Source organism: Malus domestica, chromosome 03 (assembly GCF_042453785.1).
Source record: "Malus domestica chromosome 03, GDT2T_hap1".
Lineage (NCBI taxonomy): Eukaryota > Viridiplantae > Streptophyta > Magnoliopsida > Rosales > Rosaceae > Malus > Malus domestica.
Window position 1 is genome coordinate 34193985 of NC_091663.1, and position 19122 is coordinate 34213106.

The 19122-nt window shown below is 35.3% G+C and overlaps 3 protein-coding genes across 3 annotated transcripts; all 3 read right to left on the minus strand.

Moving 5' to 3' along the window:
- Positions 1–471: 471 nt before the first annotated feature.
- LOC139194849 (uncharacterized) lies at positions 472–1452 on the minus strand. The gene has a single exon (XM_070819774.1). It carries the CDS (start codon positions 1450–1452, stop codon positions 472–474), a length of 981 nt encoding a protein of 326 aa, XP_070675875.1.
- A 4723-nt stretch (positions 1453–6175) lies between these two features.
- On the minus strand, positions 6176–8435 carry LOC103432248 (guanine nucleotide-binding protein subunit gamma 1-like). The gene is made up of 4 exons (XM_008370432.4): positions 8092–8435; positions 6762–6814; positions 6521–6565; positions 6176–6421 (listed from the first exon to the last, which is right to left on the minus strand). Exons 1-4 carry the CDS (start codon positions 8245–8247, stop codon positions 6337–6339), a joined length of 339 nt encoding a protein of 112 aa, XP_008368654.3. The 5' UTR covers positions 8248–8435; the 3' UTR covers positions 6176–6336.
- A 7467-nt stretch (positions 8436–15902) lies between these two features.
- On the minus strand, positions 15903–16421 carry LOC114824237 (ammonium transporter 2 member 4-like). The gene has a single exon (XM_029100680.2). It carries the CDS (start codon positions 16419–16421, stop codon positions 15903–15905), a length of 519 nt encoding a protein of 172 aa, XP_028956513.2.
- Between the last annotated feature and the right edge of the window lie 2701 nt (positions 16422–19122).

Sequence of the window (19122 nt, forward strand, 5' to 3'; positions counted from 1 at the left end):
ACCGATGCTGCTAGCTGCTACCTTGAATCGAGGTTTGCCACATGAATTTCAGGAAGCAAATGGCTATCCTATGCACGGTTGAAAGTGGAGCTGCAATGGTGGTTGGAGGGTCCAATGGCAGCCTCCATCGCAGGGCCGGCAATGTGCATGGACGGTGCGGCTCCAACTTCTGGGGTCATTCGTCATAAACCACCATAGACCCTATTCGAACATGTTTATGGTATATATAAATTGAGATTCTGCTCAAAGTAATTGAACGACAAGCAAAAAATCGTCTGCTATTTATCCAACTCCACACACACACACACACATATATATACAGAAAAACAAGCAACAAAGCAAACTTAAACACATGAAATAAGTCCATCATAATTCAACAAGCTATATCTTACTTGTTCTTCAATTATGATGAGATAGCAACTACTAAGATAACTTAGAAAACAAATATCATCCAAAAAACTTGTTAATAAATCAACTATAATGTAGTCTAGGAATTGGTGTCGGCCAACATCGATGTGAAAATTGAAACGATCTGTAATTATTGGGACTTTGCGGCTCCGTTCTCCATAGCCAAGTTTTTGTACGAACGTTGCATAGTAAAATATCATGCTTACGATGCAGATATAAAACATCCCCATCGTTTGGATCACCAACCAGCATCCCAGTCCAAGACCACTTCTCTTCCTTTAGCCATTTCGCTATCGCTGGATTATCTTTTGGAACCATTTCTTCCCAGGAAACCGTTTTTATCAAACACCACTCCATCAGTTTGACTCCATTAATATCACCCTGCTGTTTTTCTACTTCTTTCCACTCCCAAATAAACAAATTTTCGCCGGACTCATCTTGAAGGAACAGCCGCAGACGCCCTCGACACACCCCTAGAGTATAAGAACATAATGCGTCCATAATGTATGGGGAATCACCAAATTCAATGAAACGACATAATTCGTTGTCGTCAACAAATTTAGCAGTAGCACGGATTGTGCTGTTCATGTTGTTGAATGGATCAAACCCGAAAAGCCTGCCATTGTGGTCCATCCAATACAACATTCCATCTAAAGCAATACACGGGTGATGGACACAGATGAACTTAGAGCCTGGGGAGCATAATATAACTATCTCTCTCCATTCACCAGTCTCAGACGAGAACATCTCAACTGTGAATGAGCTTAGGTCGTCACATTTTTGAGGGATTCGCACAACCCTGTACCTGTACTCGGTATTAAATTTGACTGTAGTGCAGCCATCTTCGGTAGGGTTATAGTAAGGATTGTCACATATGAGCCCCGCGCGTACTGTTAAGTCATGAACTCGTGGGGGAGGAGGAAGCTTTATCGACTGCTTGGTGTACGGATTGCAGATACAGTAATCACGCTCATATCTACGCTCAAAACTGCGGACTCGACAGCACAAGATTAAATCGTTATGCGTCGCTACCACACGTTGCATCCAAGGGAATAAACTTAGAGAACATTGCCCCCAAGGGAAAGAAATCTCGCGTGTTTTGAACTCGTCCGAAATCGACCTCACGGTATATAATAATACATCCCTAAGGACCTGTGTGCTGATATCTAACAATATCGTATCTGAATCAGTATGTCCTTGTTGACGTACAAAGCGGTGAATAAAAGATGGATCGGAGATGACAGAGAACCATTGCTTGGACACGCAGTTGCATTGAATAACAATTTTATATGGAAGTCGACAAAGAATTTCAACCAAGAGATGATGAGGAAGATCGTCAATATACATGATTAATTTTGGTGGTGGTTTTATCAAGATATGGGGTTTAATTTACTGCCAACATGTAAAAGTCGACCAGGCAAAAATATGATCTGCGTATATATATTAGAAGAATTCATATCCCTAACCTTTTTTGGTTTCTTTAGATTTCTTGTTCCTCAAGTTAAAATCCCTTTAAAATCCCCTTGGCTTATGGACTCCTCGTTTCTTTGTGGTAATATATAATCTACATATCGGTTCTTTTTTTTTTTTTTTTTTTTTTTTTTTTTTTTTTTTTTTTTTTTTTTTTTTTTTTTTTTAGGGACGGGGTAGGCTTAGCCTCACAATGGGCTATCAATAATTTAATGTGGTTCAAATTCGCCATTGACAAGAATCGAGCCTAAGATCACTCACTTCCAAGTGAAGAGGAATACCACTAGACTATATACTAAGTGACACATATCAGTTAGTTGATAAGAAAGAAAAAAGAATTTGTACAGAAAACAAATGGCTAAAGCTACCTACACACCCTATTTATTTATGTTATTTGAATTTTTTCAATTCATTCGATTCGATGGTCAGAAATTGAGAAGGGTGTGTGAAAGATTAAAAAAACACTAGACAATTCAGACCAGTCAAATTGAATCGGACAGTTCCTATTGACCCACCTCACACAAAGGCTCCGAGAGTTCACGCAAACCAAAACCCGGATTTCCTGTATCTTAAACTCGAAACAGTAAAATCGGAGAGAATCCAACTTCTGTGGATAGCACCACCCAAACAAATTTCCATCCATGCAGGCCAACTCCCTTGCTGCTGATGATGATGCAATGTATAGGAGACTGCTTATTTAGCTGGAGTCCCCTTTTTCTTTTTCTTTTTTTCCTTTTTTTTTTTTCAAACATAGCTAACTTCATAAATAAAATACTCATACAAATTTAGAAAATCCAAAGGCAATCAAAACAACCAAGTAAGAGTACAACCCAATACAAAAGAAATACATGGAAACAAGCCTAATAAGAGGACTCACAACAACTCTAAAACATAAGACCATCTCGAACCCTTGGCTTAAAACCTAAATTTTTATCCAGAAAATTTAGGTTTTAACCCAGAAGCAACTTTTCTGCTCCAACCCTCCTAGCTTAAAACTTTTAGCCCCAGATTATTAAACAACGAAGCTAGGCTTTTTTTTTTTTTTTTTTTTGAAAAGTAACTTTTAAAAAATTATTATGTAGACTATCCTAATTTAATTTTATGAACATTTTAACTTTAAAATATTTAGATTTCGATAAACATTGAAAAATCACTAAACCAACACCATAAAACTCATGAAACACTATAGAAAGAATATTAAACACATGATAGAGATGTATATTAACCGTTGGATTTAATTTTGAGTCGTTAGATTTTTTTTACCGTTAGATTTGATTATATTAGATCTTAACCGTTGAATTCAATAAATTTAAAAAATTAAAAATTAAACCTTAAATCAATTAAATATGGACTGTTCGATACCAACAACCCATTTAAACGTATGCCATTAGATTACATAAAAGAGCCATTAGGCTCATCAATGAAATAGGCAAGTGGACGACAAACCCACGTCGGTGGGTACTCAAGCTGCAGCACATGGCGAGCTCCCCTTCGTGCGCACGTTGAACTTAGGCGTTTGGCTTTCAAAACCGGACTTCCACTCACACAAGTGGGCCACACCACTAACCCAAACTCAAATCTTGGCCGAGTTTGGCTTTTTATTTTTATTTTTTAACACTTAACCGCATTTTAGCACAAGAGTTGGAATAGTTGGGGGGGAATAGAAGGGAAATTTTAAGACTTACTTCAAGGGTTGGAGTTGATCTAAATCTGTAAATCTGAAAATGGACAGCAGTCGCCTCCACCCAAATAGTTGCACCATCGTCGTCGCCAATGTGAAGTAGAACCAACGAACCATCTCCCCTTACTATACTGTAGTACCAAAATCAATTTATATTCTTAGACTCTAGACTCTACGATTCTAGACTTTGTGTAAGACCAAGACAGTCTATATATTTATTGTAACATGCATGTTACGCTACTACAAAATTGGCTTAATGTGTCAGAGTGTGGTAATGATTTTATACGATTAGTGTCAGATAAAATATTTCCGACCACATGTTAAAATAGTGTCGGATAACAAAGCATTGATGTCGGATATAACCGACATTAGTTCAATACTTTCTGACATGACTACTGCAGTGGGCCCTTACTCCACCAAATTTATTTTTTAAAATTTTAACAAATACTGGCGGATGTAGCCGACATAAATACGTGATATAATATTATATTATTTTTGAAATTTTTTATACCAAATCCTGGCAGATATAGTCGACATCAATAACTAATATAACATTATATTATTTTCAAATTTTTAAAACCAATCCGACATGATTATATTTAAAAAAAAATCATGCTTTGTTAATCACATTCAAAAGCAACAGCAGAAGCACACCACCGTCACCATTAGGCTGGGAAGAGGGTCAATTTAATATATTCGTTAAACTGGTTAATATTTAAGAAAAAAGAGGAAAGGGAAAATGAAAGATGCTTCCAACATCTTTCCCACAAAACATGAAAGCCACACGGGTAGCAGGCATACGCAACACGTATGATGAAGGGCAAAATGGTCAATTCACTATAAATCCTATCAAAATCAGAAAACGTTAAGAAAATGAGGGCCAAATTCGTCCGCACACTATAGATCAATAGTAACCCAAAAACTGGGTTTTAGTATATATAATTTAATTTATAACATAAATATTTATTTGTGTTAATACTTAATATATTTTTTCACTATAATTGTTATGAAGATGTACACTGAGAGTTTATTTTATACTTCCCTTAATTGTAACATAATATTATGTGGTATCCATTAGTGTAAATATATTAAATAAAAGATCGAATTCATTCATTGTATTCTTATAGGGCCGATGATTGTAGCTGTAAAAAATCAGCAATAATGGAGATAAAATAACCATTAAATTGTGATTTTTTTGTTTAACATTGAAATTTTTTGTTTCGTTACCTAATCTCATAAAGTTCATTTTTTGTGATTTTTGATGTATGTGATCTCATAGTATATACAAATGAGTTTGACGGTTGGATCGTTGAAACTAGTTACGTACAATGCATATCCTGTCAAATTGATAGATTTAACAAACACTTAAAGAGTTTATTTTATACTTCTATTAAGTATAACATAAGATTCTGTGGTATCCACTAGTATAAATTTTTTAAACTGAAGATCGAATTTGTTCATTGTATTCTTTCAGGGTCGAGGAGTGTAGCTATAAAAAAAACATCAAAATCAGAGCTAAAACAACCGTTAAATCGTGATTTTTCATTCCTATGAACTTATGTGATGATATCTAACAATATCGAATCTGAATCGGTATGTCCTTGTTGACGTACAAAGTGGCGAATAAAAGATGGATCGAACATGACAGAGAACCATTGCTTGGACACGCACTTGCATTGAAGAACAATTTTATAAACAAGTCGACAAAGAATTTCAACCAAGAGATGATGAGGAAGATCGTCTATATACATTTTGGTGGTGGTTTTATGGGGTTTAATTTACAGCCAACATGTAAAGTCGACCATTCGAAGTCGAAGACATGATCTGTGTATACTTTTTTTGGTTTCTTTAGATTACTTGTTCCTCAAGTTAAATCCCCCTTGGCTTATGGACTCCTTGTTTCTTTGTGCTAAGAATAATGTATCACTATCACACAAGGAAACCGTCTCCTTAATATTAAGCTGTATATAATCATAATTCAATAAGAAATAAAAGAGAATTTGTTTTCCAAATGGCTAGTGCTTGCACTATCCACACACCTTGTTTATTTATGTTATTTGATTTTCTTCAGTTCATTCGATCCAACTGCTGGAAATTAAGACGGGTGTGGAAGATAAAAGAGCACCAAACAATCCGGACCAATCAAATTGAGTCCGACAACCCACATTAACTTGTTCTACTGACTCACCTCACACAAAGACTCCGATCTCTCTTTCACACATAGTAAGGACCCATATTTTCTGGACTTAGACTTCAAACAGTAAAATTCAGAGAGAATCCAAATACTGTGGATAGCACCACCCAAACAAATTTCCATCCATGTAGGCCAACTCCCTTGCTCCTGATGATGATTTGGCAGTTGTTCTACATTGATGGAAATTTATGATAGCTATCAACCTTCAGAGAGTTAACGTGGGCTTACACATCGAAATGGTGGGAAAATTTTGGGCTAAGAAAGGCCCAAGAAACAAGCCCAAATTCTGATCGTAGGATGAACATGGACGAGGGTTGGGATTAAAAGCCTTGACAATATCAAAGGAGAAGCCGAATTCATCCTTTTTTTTTTAACAAAGCGATATTGTAACTTACTATATTTAAAAAAAAAAGACAAAAAAGTTTAAGAGATCACTGAAGAAGCGAAACTAGTGAATTTAATGTACAAACTTCATATGAAGTCAATGGTCAATTCTGCTTTCAATATGGTTAACGATGGTGCTAGCTATAGCCTGTCCTGTAAACCATGGCAACAAATGTTAGATTGCATCAGATTCAAATCATCAGAGTATCCCGCAGCTGCAACTTTGTGAATCCTGCGGCCCTTCGAACCATCGATCCCATACCAGATTTACGGGTCCAATTGTTCTGCAACCAGAATAAATCAAGATGGAGCATTAGAAATTTAGAGATTGTAGCAAGCCAATTGTATTATTGCCAAGTGAAGAGATTGGTTATGGAACAAACACTGGGAGTAGAGGATCCGGCCTGCCTTCGATGTAGGGCAGCAACCTATGTAATATTAACAAAAAAAGAGCATTGCTCATCACTTTCGATCGAGTTTATCAGATTTATCATGTTAGGAACTTAAGACTTGGGACCGGATACTTTATATATGGCTCCTACTTTCGATCGAGTTTATCAGATTTCTCATGTTAGGAACTTAAGACTTGGGACAGGATACTTTATATATCGTACTCATACTTACTCTGAACATATGGTTGAAACATTTTCGGTTCTTTCGAGCTCTTCCAACTCCTCCTGGATATGCAAAGAAATAAAGAAACATCAAAATGAGATTGACTGACTCACACAACTATGACCTTCTGTAGTACTTTAAATATGATAAAAATGCAGATAATATAATGTCAATCGACACAAGTTTGAATGTGCATCAAAGTTACAAAGGTTGCATTAACTAAAAGAAGGAGAATTAAAAGACTATATATAGACAACATTAAACACGAATACGAAAAAAACTCATCTACCTCATGTGCAGAATAAATGTAAAACGCGTATCTGTTAAATTAAAAGCTGTGAAATACAGTTTATTCAAGTAATTAATCACAGAGAGCACTTAATCTGTCTAAAGGGGTGTAGCTATGGTCCATGGACGAGAAAGACTGTTTTCTGCTTATATATCGATGCCAAATTTAGCACTGTTTCGCATAAGCTACGTGTATAGAAATCTATGGAGAAATGCTCAATTGTTACAACAAAACCTAGAACAATGCAAGGGATATGGAACATAAGAAATTCCACAAGAGAAATAAAACAAGCAGAGCGGACAATTCATATGCATATACAATTCAAGCAACTTTGTGATTTTCCCCTAAAACAAGTTATATCTAGTGAGTTCACATGCAGTGTGATTTTCCCCTACAACAGCTCTTAATCCACCAATATGAAAGAGAGCAACTTTCTGTTTACCATGATGATAAATCTACTTAAGAATTAAGCTACATTTTTCAGTTTTCAAGTCAAATGTGTTGTTGACCAAGTCTGCAGCCAATTTGCTAACCTCACCAGTTGTAGAAAATCATCACCTCTCCATTAACAATTTCCCTAAATTAATACCAAAAAACAGTGAGAGAAATTGCATCCCTAAATCCCAAATTTCCCACAAAAGTGGAACTTCTCAATGTTTTGACCACTCAAATGTCAAGATTTTAGAGAGACGGACCAGCGACCCGTTCCAGTTCTTACATTCTTCAACACCAAAGCCCCAATCACAATATGCAGTAAAACCCATTTTCCAAAACCTAGAAAACTTTTCTTCCTCATATAACCAATGCCAAGAAAACATGTCTTGGCAAAAATAACCCTCATCCCATTTTCTTTCACCTTTCCCTTTTTCTGTAAAGAAAGTTACTTTCTTGACCTTAACACCCAAAGCTGCAAACTTTATTAACACAAAACTAGAATTGCAACGTCAAAAGGGCAAAAATAAGAAGTGGGAAATGTTTTACAAGAATTTTCCCGGGAAACAAACAGCATTCAGAGAAAACAAGCAAGTGGGAAAACGAAAAAGAAGAAACCTCCAAGAATTTGAGTTCTTGCTCGAGGCGGCTGAGTTCGGCGAGAATCCGATGCCTTCCTCTGTTATCAGTGGAACCTCCTCCTCCGACTGAACCAACCGGAGCTACCAGCTGCTGCGCCTGTTCGTCCACAGACGACGCCGTATCGGACGCCATTCTTCTCCGCCACCTCACGCACACATTACAAACCCATGTAATATATCAGCACACAGATCTGGTGGGTGGTGTTTCGGAGAGTTGGGTGAAGAAAAAGAGAATTTTCGTACAAGTTCGACTTTTCTTTATCTCTATCGACTTAATATTTTCAAGCAACAAGCTTACACCAAAAACGGAAAAGAAAAAACAAAAATAAATATCAAGACTTTTTGGCTTCATTTTGCTTTCCCACTTCCTAGTTTGTCCCTTGGGAGATAAAACATTCGTAACGATATTTTAAATTAATTACATATTGTTATAACGGTATTTTAAATGAATAATGTATGTTACTAAGTAACTCTTTCGTGATATAAGTGAAATCCGATGTGTACATCATTAATATTGTTCAACTAATATTATGTTAAAACTCTGATAATATTTGTATTTGAAAAAGAAAAATGAATTATGCACAAGCATTAATTCCCTAGAAAAAAAATACTTCATATAAATAATATGAGATTTGTATTATTATGTTATTATTTATTGCAGTGACGGATCTAGAATTTGAACCTTAGAGATCTCAATGTTACATACAAGTTTTTTTAAAAGGCAACAGAGCACCAAGCGAGCAAAAAGATAATCAGTTTATTCATTTGGCGGGTTTGTTGTGCATATGTCACAGATATCGATATATTCTGAAATAATCTGATGAGTGATAATGTGATATAGAGATAATTTGGAGTTATGTCGACGTACCTGTCGAGATATACCTATCATGCATTACATCAAAAATTAGTAAGCATAAAAGGGACTCGTACCAATATTCGAAGGGTCATCGGAAGACCTTTACATGTATATTTTCGGACTCCTATATTTCCAGCCACTCCTTATTTATTGTATTGTGATGCATACTACTTACCCCATGAATAGACACGAACACGACACAAATGTATATAAGTAAACCCGCATGACCTAACTTCCACGGACTAAAGGAGTTTGGAAGGTAAGCCGTTTTCTTCATTCATTTCATACCATAAATAATGAACGAGTTTGAAGGCTCGTGGAAAGAGTGTTTCTGTTGATTATTCTTCATTAGTATTTAATCCCTGTTTTAAACTAGATAATGTGTTTCAAGTGGCACAACAACAGCAGTTAAGATGCGGCTTTGGCTTTATTAAAAAGTGTTTTTTCTTTGTGTTGGCTAGATCCCACTTGCCTTTGGGTGTCTGTCTCTTTCTGCTTTTTCATGTACTGTGTAGGTATCTTATATGTTTCAAATGAGGATCGAGAATTTCCGAGATTCATGAATTGTGTCTATTTATCATATATCAAACAGTTAATTTTTATTTTTATTTGTTTTATTTTAAATTAAACACAAACAGTACCTGACAAAAACTGACCGTACGATATACAATGAACAAATATGATTCATGGATTCCCGGAATCCTCACAAAGAAGATCTAGAGAAAATCTTGATTCCTATGTTTATGCTTGTATACATGCCACGTGTTTTAAAAATAACTAAAATTAAAATAAATTACGAGATGTGCATTGGATTTACCAAAAGCTCGAGTGTGCAACGGAAAATGCTAGGAGGACTTTGTTCATAATATTTTTTAATAAAATAATGTGCAGTTAACAGTTAGATTTCATTTAGTGGTTTGAACAAAAAAAATCTAATTATCAGCTGACACATCATTGTGGCCTACAAATATAGTCTAGAAAAATGATCTCTCTAGTATCACTTGGGTGCAAAAAAGGGTTTTGAGGGCCAAGACTTTTGAGCTAAATGCTTTTAGAGAAAATATTAAGGGAACTCTTTTAAAAGTAGGACTCTCCATTGACTCTATACCAGCTCACACTTTAATGTCAATTCTCGTGTCAATATTATAAAATATTGTGTCATAAACATGAGATGACAGATGGTCCATAGAGAGTTTCGCGCTTTGAGAGAGTCTCCTTAACATTTCTCAAAAAAGAAAGAAAGTAGAGCTTTTCATTTCAACTTCCAATCACAATAACAAACTAGTTTGTCCATATTTTTCAGTTCTTATTACATTAGATTAGGAGTATATTACGTTTCTTGCAAGAAACACAACCAAATTTATAAAAAAAAAAAAAAAAAAAAAAAAAAAAGCATGTCAACTTCATGGCTCAGCTTTAGGCACCTTCACAGGAAACTCTTCCATTACATAAACTAAGTTATGCTTGGAGCCATCATACTTTCACTAGTACAAAAAACACTTTGCGCGACGCAGGTCCTTCGTCGTGCAAAGTCAAAAAAATGTCGTGGAAAAATTAGCCCAACAAACTTTCGTCGCGCACCAACCGTCACGCAAGGGCAGTGACAGAAGGGTTTGCGTGACGCAGGTGGTCTCAGCGTCGCGCAAAGTTTCTTTGTTAGTGAGTTTATCATTTTGATAGGGTACGCATTGTATAAAACTAATTTCAACGATCCAATCGTCAAAATTGTTTGTATATGCCTCAAGATCGCATAAGCAAAATATTGCAAAAAACAAACCTTAAAATATCAAGTAAAGGGACAAAACTTTTCAACGGTTATAAACGAAAAATCACGATTAACGGTTATTTTAACTCCGATTTTGATGATTTTTTACAGCTACACTCTTGGATCCTATATGAATACAAGGAACTGATCCGATCATCAATTTAAAACATTTACACAAGTGGATACCACAAAATCTTATGTTATACTTGATGAAAGTATAAATAAAATATAAGTTTTAGGGAATCTATCGTTTTAATGGGATACGCATTGTAGAAAACTAGTTTCAACGATCCAACCGTCAAACTTGTTTGTATATGCTTCGAGATTGCATAGGCCAAAAATGGTAGAAAACAAACCTTCAGAGATCAAGTAATAGGACAAAACTTTTTTACGGTTATAAACAAAAAAATCACGATTTAACGGTTATTTTAACTCCGATTGTGATGATTTTTTACAGCTACACTCATGGATCCTATATGAATACAAGGAACTAATCCGATTGTCACTTTAAAACATTTACACAAGTGGATACCACAAAATCTTATGTTATACTTGATGAAAGTATAAATAAAATATAAGTGTTAGGGAATCTATTGTTTTAATGGGATACGCATTGTACAAAACTAGTTTCAACGATCCAACCGTCAAACTTGTTTGTATATGCTTCGAGATCGCATACGCCAAAAATGAAAAAAAACAGACCTTTAGAGATCAAGTAACGGGACAAAACTTTTCGACAGTTATAAACGAAAAAATCACAATTTAACGGTTATTTTAACTCTGATTGTGATGATTTTTTACAGCTACACTCATGGATCCTATATGAATACAAGAAACTAATTCAATCGTCAATTTAAAACATTTACACAAGTAGATACCACAAAAGAAAAAGGCAATGCAAGAACCCCAAAAGAAAAGCAAAAGAAAAAAAAAACACTTTGCGCGACTCATGTCGACCTATGTCTTCCACAGTTTTAACTTCTTGTTTACCCCTTCCACTCATGCCTTAAAATTATTGTTTAAGGACCTATATGATGAGATCACATATTCTAAATCGTAAAGGGTAGAGACTACACCTAAAATGATTAGGGAATCTATCCTTTTAATGGGATACGCATTGTACGAAACTAGTTTCAACGATCCAACCAACAAACTTGTTTGTATATGCTTCGAGATCGTATACGCCAAAAATGGCAAACAACAGACCTTTAGAGATCAAGTAACGGGATAAAACTTTTCGATGGTTATAAACGAAAAAATCACGATTTAACGGTTATTTTAACTCTGATTGTGATGATTTTTTACAACTACACTCTTGGATCCTATATGAATACAATGAACTAATTGGATCGTCAATTTAAAATATTTACACAAGTAGATACCACAAAAGAAAAAGGCAATGCAAGAACCCCAAAAGAAAAGCAAAAGGAAAAAAAAACACTTTGCACGACATAGGTCCACATGCGTCGCGCAAAATAGCTTTGCGCGACGCATGTGGACTTACGTCGCGCAAAGTGTTGTTTTTTTTGTTTTTTTCTAAGTTCCACAGTTTTAACTTCTTGTTTACCCATTCCACTCCTGCCTTGAAATTATTGTTTAAGGACCTATATGATGAGACCACGTATTCTAAATCATACACATGTGTTCCTACGTCACGCAAAGTTTTTTTTTTGTTTTTTGTTTTTATTTTTTGTTTTTTCTATGTTCCACAGTTTTAACTTCTTGTTTACCCCTTCCACTCCTGCCTTAAAATTATTGTTTAAGGACCTATATGATGAGACCACGTATTCTAAATCGTAAAAGGTAGAGACTACACCTAAAATGATTACTAACCACGTAATAGAATAGTGGTTTGACAAAGCTGTAAACTGGCTTCTTCTCTAAATCTCTAACATTCTAGTTTCCTCTTCCCAATTTGGTGAGAAATGAAATCTATCCATTTTTTAGCACACATCAATCTATCCCTAAATTAGAACAAGTTAACTGAGCAGCTTGCAGTTTCTTAGCTTTTGTTTCCCTAAACCTATCAAAATCCTTCTTACTCCTAGTCATTCATTCTACTCATTCAATTGTTTAAAACCAAAACTCAACTTGTTAAAAATAAGCATTGACAAAGATAATTAAAGAAAAAACATAAATACAAAAAAATAAAAAAATCCAAACATAAATGTAATCAATAAATAGTTAATTAATTAATCAAATAAATACAATACCTGAAGGTGATGATGGCGAGGGTTGAGAGATATGGAAAGTTTGAAAGAGAGAGGTTGAATGTGAAGAAAAAGGCCCTTGTGTGTGGTTATTTTAGAAAGAAAAAAAGTCGTCGACTTTGCGCAACGCCACATACGTTGCGCAAAACAGCTTTGCGCGACGCAGGTTCAACTACGTCGCACAAAGTGGGATGGTTCAACACCAAAATTTTGGGCGACGCTAAACACAAAACGTCGCACAAATAGCCTTTGCGTGACGACACTTTGCGTTACGCAAAGCTGTTTTGTGCGACGTAGGTGTACCTTCATTGAGCCAAATAGCTTTTCGCAACGCAAGCCTTCGTCGCGCAAAGTGTCGTCGCACAAAGGCTATTTGCGCGACATTTTATGTTTAGCGTCATGCAAAGCGTCGTCGCGCAAAGGCTATTTGCGCGACAAAATTTTCTACGTCGCGCAAGTTTCCGTCCCTTTGCGCGACAAAATTTTCTGCGTCGCGCAAACATGTTTTTGTACTAGTGTTCTCTCTATGTTCCCACATTACATAGGCCTTCTCTCCATGGATGGCGTCATCACCGACCTGCAACTGCTCTCCATTGAGCCTGAGCGGAATGAATTGCCTCAGAAGCAAATGATGCTAGTGATGATCACATTGACAACAACCACAAACCCTAGTCCTAGGAATTGGCTTCTCATTTGCTTAAACCCTGCATTAACTTGGCCACTATGGATTCCATAGGCAAGGCCAATGTAGTGTTGCCAATTTTCGGTTAAGAAGAATATACGGCAGAGCTTTGGGTGGGCAAAGAAGTCGGCAAGGATGCCTCCTAGGCTTCCGGCCACGGCGTGGGTGTGGAACACGGCCATGGTTGTTAGTGTATAAATTGATGAACTAATTAGTGAAGATTATAAGTTTTCATTAGCGTTATGCCTCAGCTCATAGGCTGAGTTTGTGTGTTAAAATGTAATGTGTTGGTTAAGTCTAATAGGGCTTAACATTGGACAGATGTCTTAATCTTAGTGTAGGATGTAAAGGATGGTTGAGATTGAATTTAGGTATTTTAAATTAATTACGTATTGTCATAAAGGTATTTTAAATGAATAATGTAATAATGTATGTTACTGAGTAACTCATTTGTGATATAAGCGAAATTCAATGTGTACATCATTAATATGTTCAACTAATATTATGTTAAAACTCTGATAATATTTCTATTTGAAAAAGAAAAATGAATTATGCACAAGCATTAATTCCCTAGAAAAAAAATATTTCATACGAATAGTACGAGATTTGTATTATTATGCTATTATTTATTGCAGTGGCGGATCTAGAATGTGAACCTTAGAGATCTCATTGTTAAATACAAGGTTTTTTAAAAGGGAACAGAGCACCAAGCAAGCAAAAAGATAATCAGTTTATTCATTTGGCGGGTTTGTTGTGCATATGTCACATATATCGATATATTCCGAAACAATCTGATGAGTGATAATGTGATATAGAGATAATTTGGAGTGATGTCGATATACTTGTCGAGATATACCTAGCATGCATTACATAAAAAATTAGTAAGCACAAAAGGGACTCGTACCAATATTCGAAAGGTCATCGGAAGACCTTTACATGTATATTTTCGGACCCCCATATTTCCACCCGCCCCTTATTTATTGTATTGTGATGCATACTACTTGCCTCATGAACAGACACGAACACGACACAAATGTTTATAAGTAAACCCGCATGACCTAACTTCCATGGACTAATGGAGTTTGGAAGGTATGTCGTTTTCTTCATTCATTTCATACCATAAACAATGAACAAGTTTGAAGACTCGTGGAAAGAGTGTTTCTGTTGATTATTCTTCATTAGTATTTAATCCCTGTTTTAAACTAGATAAATGTGTTTCAAGTGGCACAACAACAGCAGCTAAGATGCGGCTCTGGCTTTATTAAAAAGTGCTTTTTCTTTGTGTTGGCTAGATCCCACTTGCCTTTGGGTGTCTGTGCTTTTTCATGTACTGAGCAGGCATCTTCTATGTTTCGAGTGAGGATAGAGAATTTCTGAGATTCATGAATTGTGTCTATTTATTATACAATATGTGGTCAGTTTTTATTTTAAATTGAACACAAACATTATCTGACAAAAACTAACCGTAAGATATACGATAAACAAATATAGTTTAACGGATTTCTGAAATCCTTACAAAGAGAATCTGGAAAATCCTGATTCTTATGTTTCTACTTATATACATGCCACGTGTTTTAAAAATAACTAAAGTTAAAATAAACTACCAATTGTAGGCTGGATTTACCAAAAGCTGTGTGCAACAGAAAATGCTCGGAGGACTTTTTTTGTTGATAATATTTTTTAATAAAATAATGTGCGGTTAACAGTTAGATTTCATTTAGTGGTTTGAACAAAAAAATCTAACCATCAGCCTCCACATCGCCTACAAATATTGTCTAGAAAAATGATCCGTCTAGTATCACTTGGGTGCAAAAAAGGGTTTTGTGGGCCAAGATTTTTGAGCTAAATGTTGTTAGATCCATCGTCATGGAGAGTGGATCATCTATGTTTTATATGTACATGCCCATCTCTTCCTAACACGAGGCCTTTTGGGAGCTCACTAGCTTTGAGTTCTATCGGAACTATGAAGTTAAGCGAGTTTGGGTCAAAGCATTCCTAGGATGGGTCAATTTTCATGCCAATATTATAAAATATTATATTATAAACATGAGGTGGCAGATGGTTTATAGGGAGTCTTGCGCTTTGAAAGAGTCCCTTAGCATTTCTCAAAAAAGAAAGAAAGTAGAGCTTTTCATTTCAGCTTCCAATCACAATAACAAACTAGTTTGTCCATATTTTTCAGTTCTTATTACATTATATTAGGAGTATATTATGTTTCTTGCAAGAAACACACAACCAAAATTAAAATTTTTAAAAAAAAAATGGCATATCAACTTCATGGCTCAGCTTTAGGCGCCTTCACAGGAAACTCTTCCATTCCATAAACTGAGTTATGCTTGGAGCCATCATACTTCTCTCCATCTCCCCACACTGCATAGGCCTCCTCTCCGTGGATGGCGTCGTCACTGACCTGCAACTGCTCGCTGTTGAGCCTGAGCGGAATGAATTGCCTCAAGAACATGCAAATGATGCTAGTGATGATCACATTGACAGCAACCACAAACCCTAGTCCTAGGAATTGGATTCCCATTTGCTTAAACCCTGCACTGACTTGGCCACTATGGATTCCATAGGCAAGGCCACTGTAGTGTTGCCAATTTGCGGTTAAGAAGAATATACGGCAGAGCTTCGGGTGCACAAAGAAGCCGGCAAGGATGCCTCCTAGGCTTCCGGCCATGACGTGGGTGTGGAACACGGCCATGGCATGGGTGTGGAACACGGCCATGGTGTCATCTACATGACTTAGGATGCCGATTTTCTTGTGGAGAGTGTACCATGGGATGCTTCCTGACATCATTCCCATGATGATTGCTGCCCAACATTGTACCACTCCTATACTCAAAAAATTATATGACACAATTAAGTGATCATGTACAACTGAAATAAAAACGGCATACTAGTTATGTAATATGACATGACAATTTACGATTGCACCAAGAAATGCATCATTTTGAGTAGGCATGATTAAAGATGGAGGTATGAACTGGCTGAATAGTTCAAATTGGCAGCATGATATTTGATTCGGCTTTCAAATTAAAGCAAGAGAAATGAAATCTCATATTTATCTGTGAACTTTTGATTGGGCCCAAAATAATATTATTGGGCCAAGCGTAGGTTCATGTTCGGCCCAAGGCTTTTCCAAACATACTATGGGCCATCCAGTGGTCATAAGTCGCCCCATCAGGTCGGTCGAGTCCTATTTCAAGAAGGATTGGACTGGATAAGAGCGAGTGGGTCGAGTCTTAGTATGAAAAGGAGTTTTGATGGAATAAGGATGCTGAGATTTGAGAAGTGAATGCGGCTGAGTAAAGAGTTTGGTTCAAAGTCCTAATGGAGGTAGGATTGGCCGAGATGTGGTTAGATTAGGATAAAGAATCTTAATCCAAGTATAGTTCCGGTTCGGCCATGATAAGGTTGGCTCCTATAAATACGAGACGATACACATCGAGAAAGGGCTCCAACTCAACACACAAACTGCCTTGCGCAAAATATCGCTCTACGCGAAACCTCTTAACAACCTTGAGATTTTTATTTTCTTTTTCGCCAACACATCTTCAGTTTGGATAAACAGCATTGTGAATGCAACCGGCAAACACCTTCAGTTTGGATAAACAGCACTGTTGCCGTAGAATCAGCCGACCGCGGAGCACCTTCATTTTGTATAAATAGCACTGCGTCGAGGCCGACTGATTATCTATCCAAGTCTCGGTCGAGAAGGATTTTCGGATCCTTGTTGGCAGAGTTCATCTCATTAGCCTTCTCGGCAAATTGAGATGTTACAGATTATTGGGCTCGGCGCATTGACGTCGAGTGTTAGAAAGTCCTTAAAGTACTTCCTGGAATAAGCACGTAACTGGCGCTTCTTGCAGAAAACACTTTAAGTGTTTTTGGAATCTAAAAATATTTTCTTTAAAAGCGCTTTCAGTTATTTTAAAAGCACATCCAAACGAACCCTTAGTATTAGCAACGTTACATTTGATATATTTATATTTATGACTAAATTTTGTATCATATATTTTGATTTTTAGTTTGTACCCATTTTAATTTGCAACCTTTTTTTGTTAATTGTGCCAATTTTCTATTTAGTTTTAGTTTGTACCCATATATTAATTTCTTTTTTTGTCCATATTTTTCAAACTTTTATTTTTACTCATATTTTTTTGACCTTTTATTTGTATCCATAATTTATTTATAATGTACCCATTTGTCTTTAAAAATGTACCACTTTGTTATATGTAAACTATACCCATTGTCTTTTTTATATATGAAATGTACCCATTATATAGAACGTATCACCTTTTTTTGTATAAAATGTACCAACTTTTTGTTTGTAAAATGTATCGTATAAAAATTACTAAATTTTATATGTAAAATTTCATTAATATAAGTAATGACAAATCATGGGTTTTATTTTTATTTAAGTATAATTTTTTTTTAATATTTTCAACAAATTATGGAATTTATTTAAAATCTCATTAATATAAATAACTAAAAATATCAAATTTTAATTTAAAAATTATAATAACCTTCATATAAATGCATTATTGCATTAATTTCAAAGACTTCAATAAAAAACCGAAAACCAACAAGGTTTCAATCAAAGAACGTTGACAAATAGGGACCGCATTTAAAGTTACCCTAAGTGTAATAATGTTGATATGTCTTATTTTTAGAATATAATAATATACAAAAAAAATTATTATAATTTGAATGAAATAATAACATTGTGTTGATGTGTTTCAGATACACCTAAACGTTACTGTAAAACTAAGGTCTCGAGACTTGGAATCATGACACTGGCGCCATTCAATAATACTTATCACTTTCAATCCAATATATAACATGTGTACTTAAATGAAACAAAATTTTGAATTATTTTGATTCTTATTTTTTTTGCATTTACTAAAATATGGTGTTTAAATTATTCCACTAAATGACTTCCTTTGTACTTTACTAACACATAGGAAATTATACCAATTGTAAGTTACATGTTCAAATTCGTAATTTAATACTTAAAAAAAAACAAGAATAAAACCAGTTTGAGACTAATTTGAAGTAGATAAGATGACGAAATAAATTGAAGATCAAGTTAAAAGGTGTAAATCGGGCAGCAAGTGAAACAAATGAAAGGAGCACATTTTTGGGCATGCCAACAAACTTTAGTGTTACATGGTTTAAAAAAAATAAAAAATAAAAAATAAAAAAGACCTATACAATTAGATCCCACCAAAAGGGGTCCATTACATTTATCAGAAACTTTTAAGGGAAGGAATTCCTTTTTTTTTTTATAAAAATGGAGATTAGGTGTGAGATCCACACCACATCAAACTTTAACGATTCGAACTATTTATCTTTCAAGTTGCACCTCATAGATCATCATTGCAAAATATTAGCCAAATCGAAAATGTTTAAGACATCTAATTGGATTCAAGGAAATTAACGAATACTTTGTTATACAAGAAACAATGAAATTTTATCTTGATAATTAAATAGGC

Excerpts from the sequence above, each read along its gene's own strand:
- LOC139194849 (XM_070819774.1), bottom strand. The coding sequence starts at position 1,452 with ATGCAACGTGTGGTAGCGACGCATAACGATTTAATCTTGTGCTGTCGA.
- LOC103432248 (XM_008370432.4), bottom strand. The coding sequence starts at position 8,247 with ATGGCGTCCGATACGGCGTCGTCTGTGGACGAACAGGCGCAGCAGCTG. Across the intron at positions 6,815-8,091 it reads AAGAACTCAAATTCTTGGAG|GAGGAGTTGGAAGAGCTCGA; the intron begins GTTTCTTCTTTT and ends TTGCATATCCAG. Across the intron at positions 6,566-6,761 it reads GTTTCAACCATATGTTCAGA|GTTGCTGCCCTACATCGAAG; the intron begins GTAAGTATGAGT and ends AATATTACATAG.
- LOC114824237 (XM_029100680.2), bottom strand. The coding sequence starts at position 16,421 with ATGTCAGGAAGCATCCCATGGTACACTCTCCACAAGAAAATCGGCATC.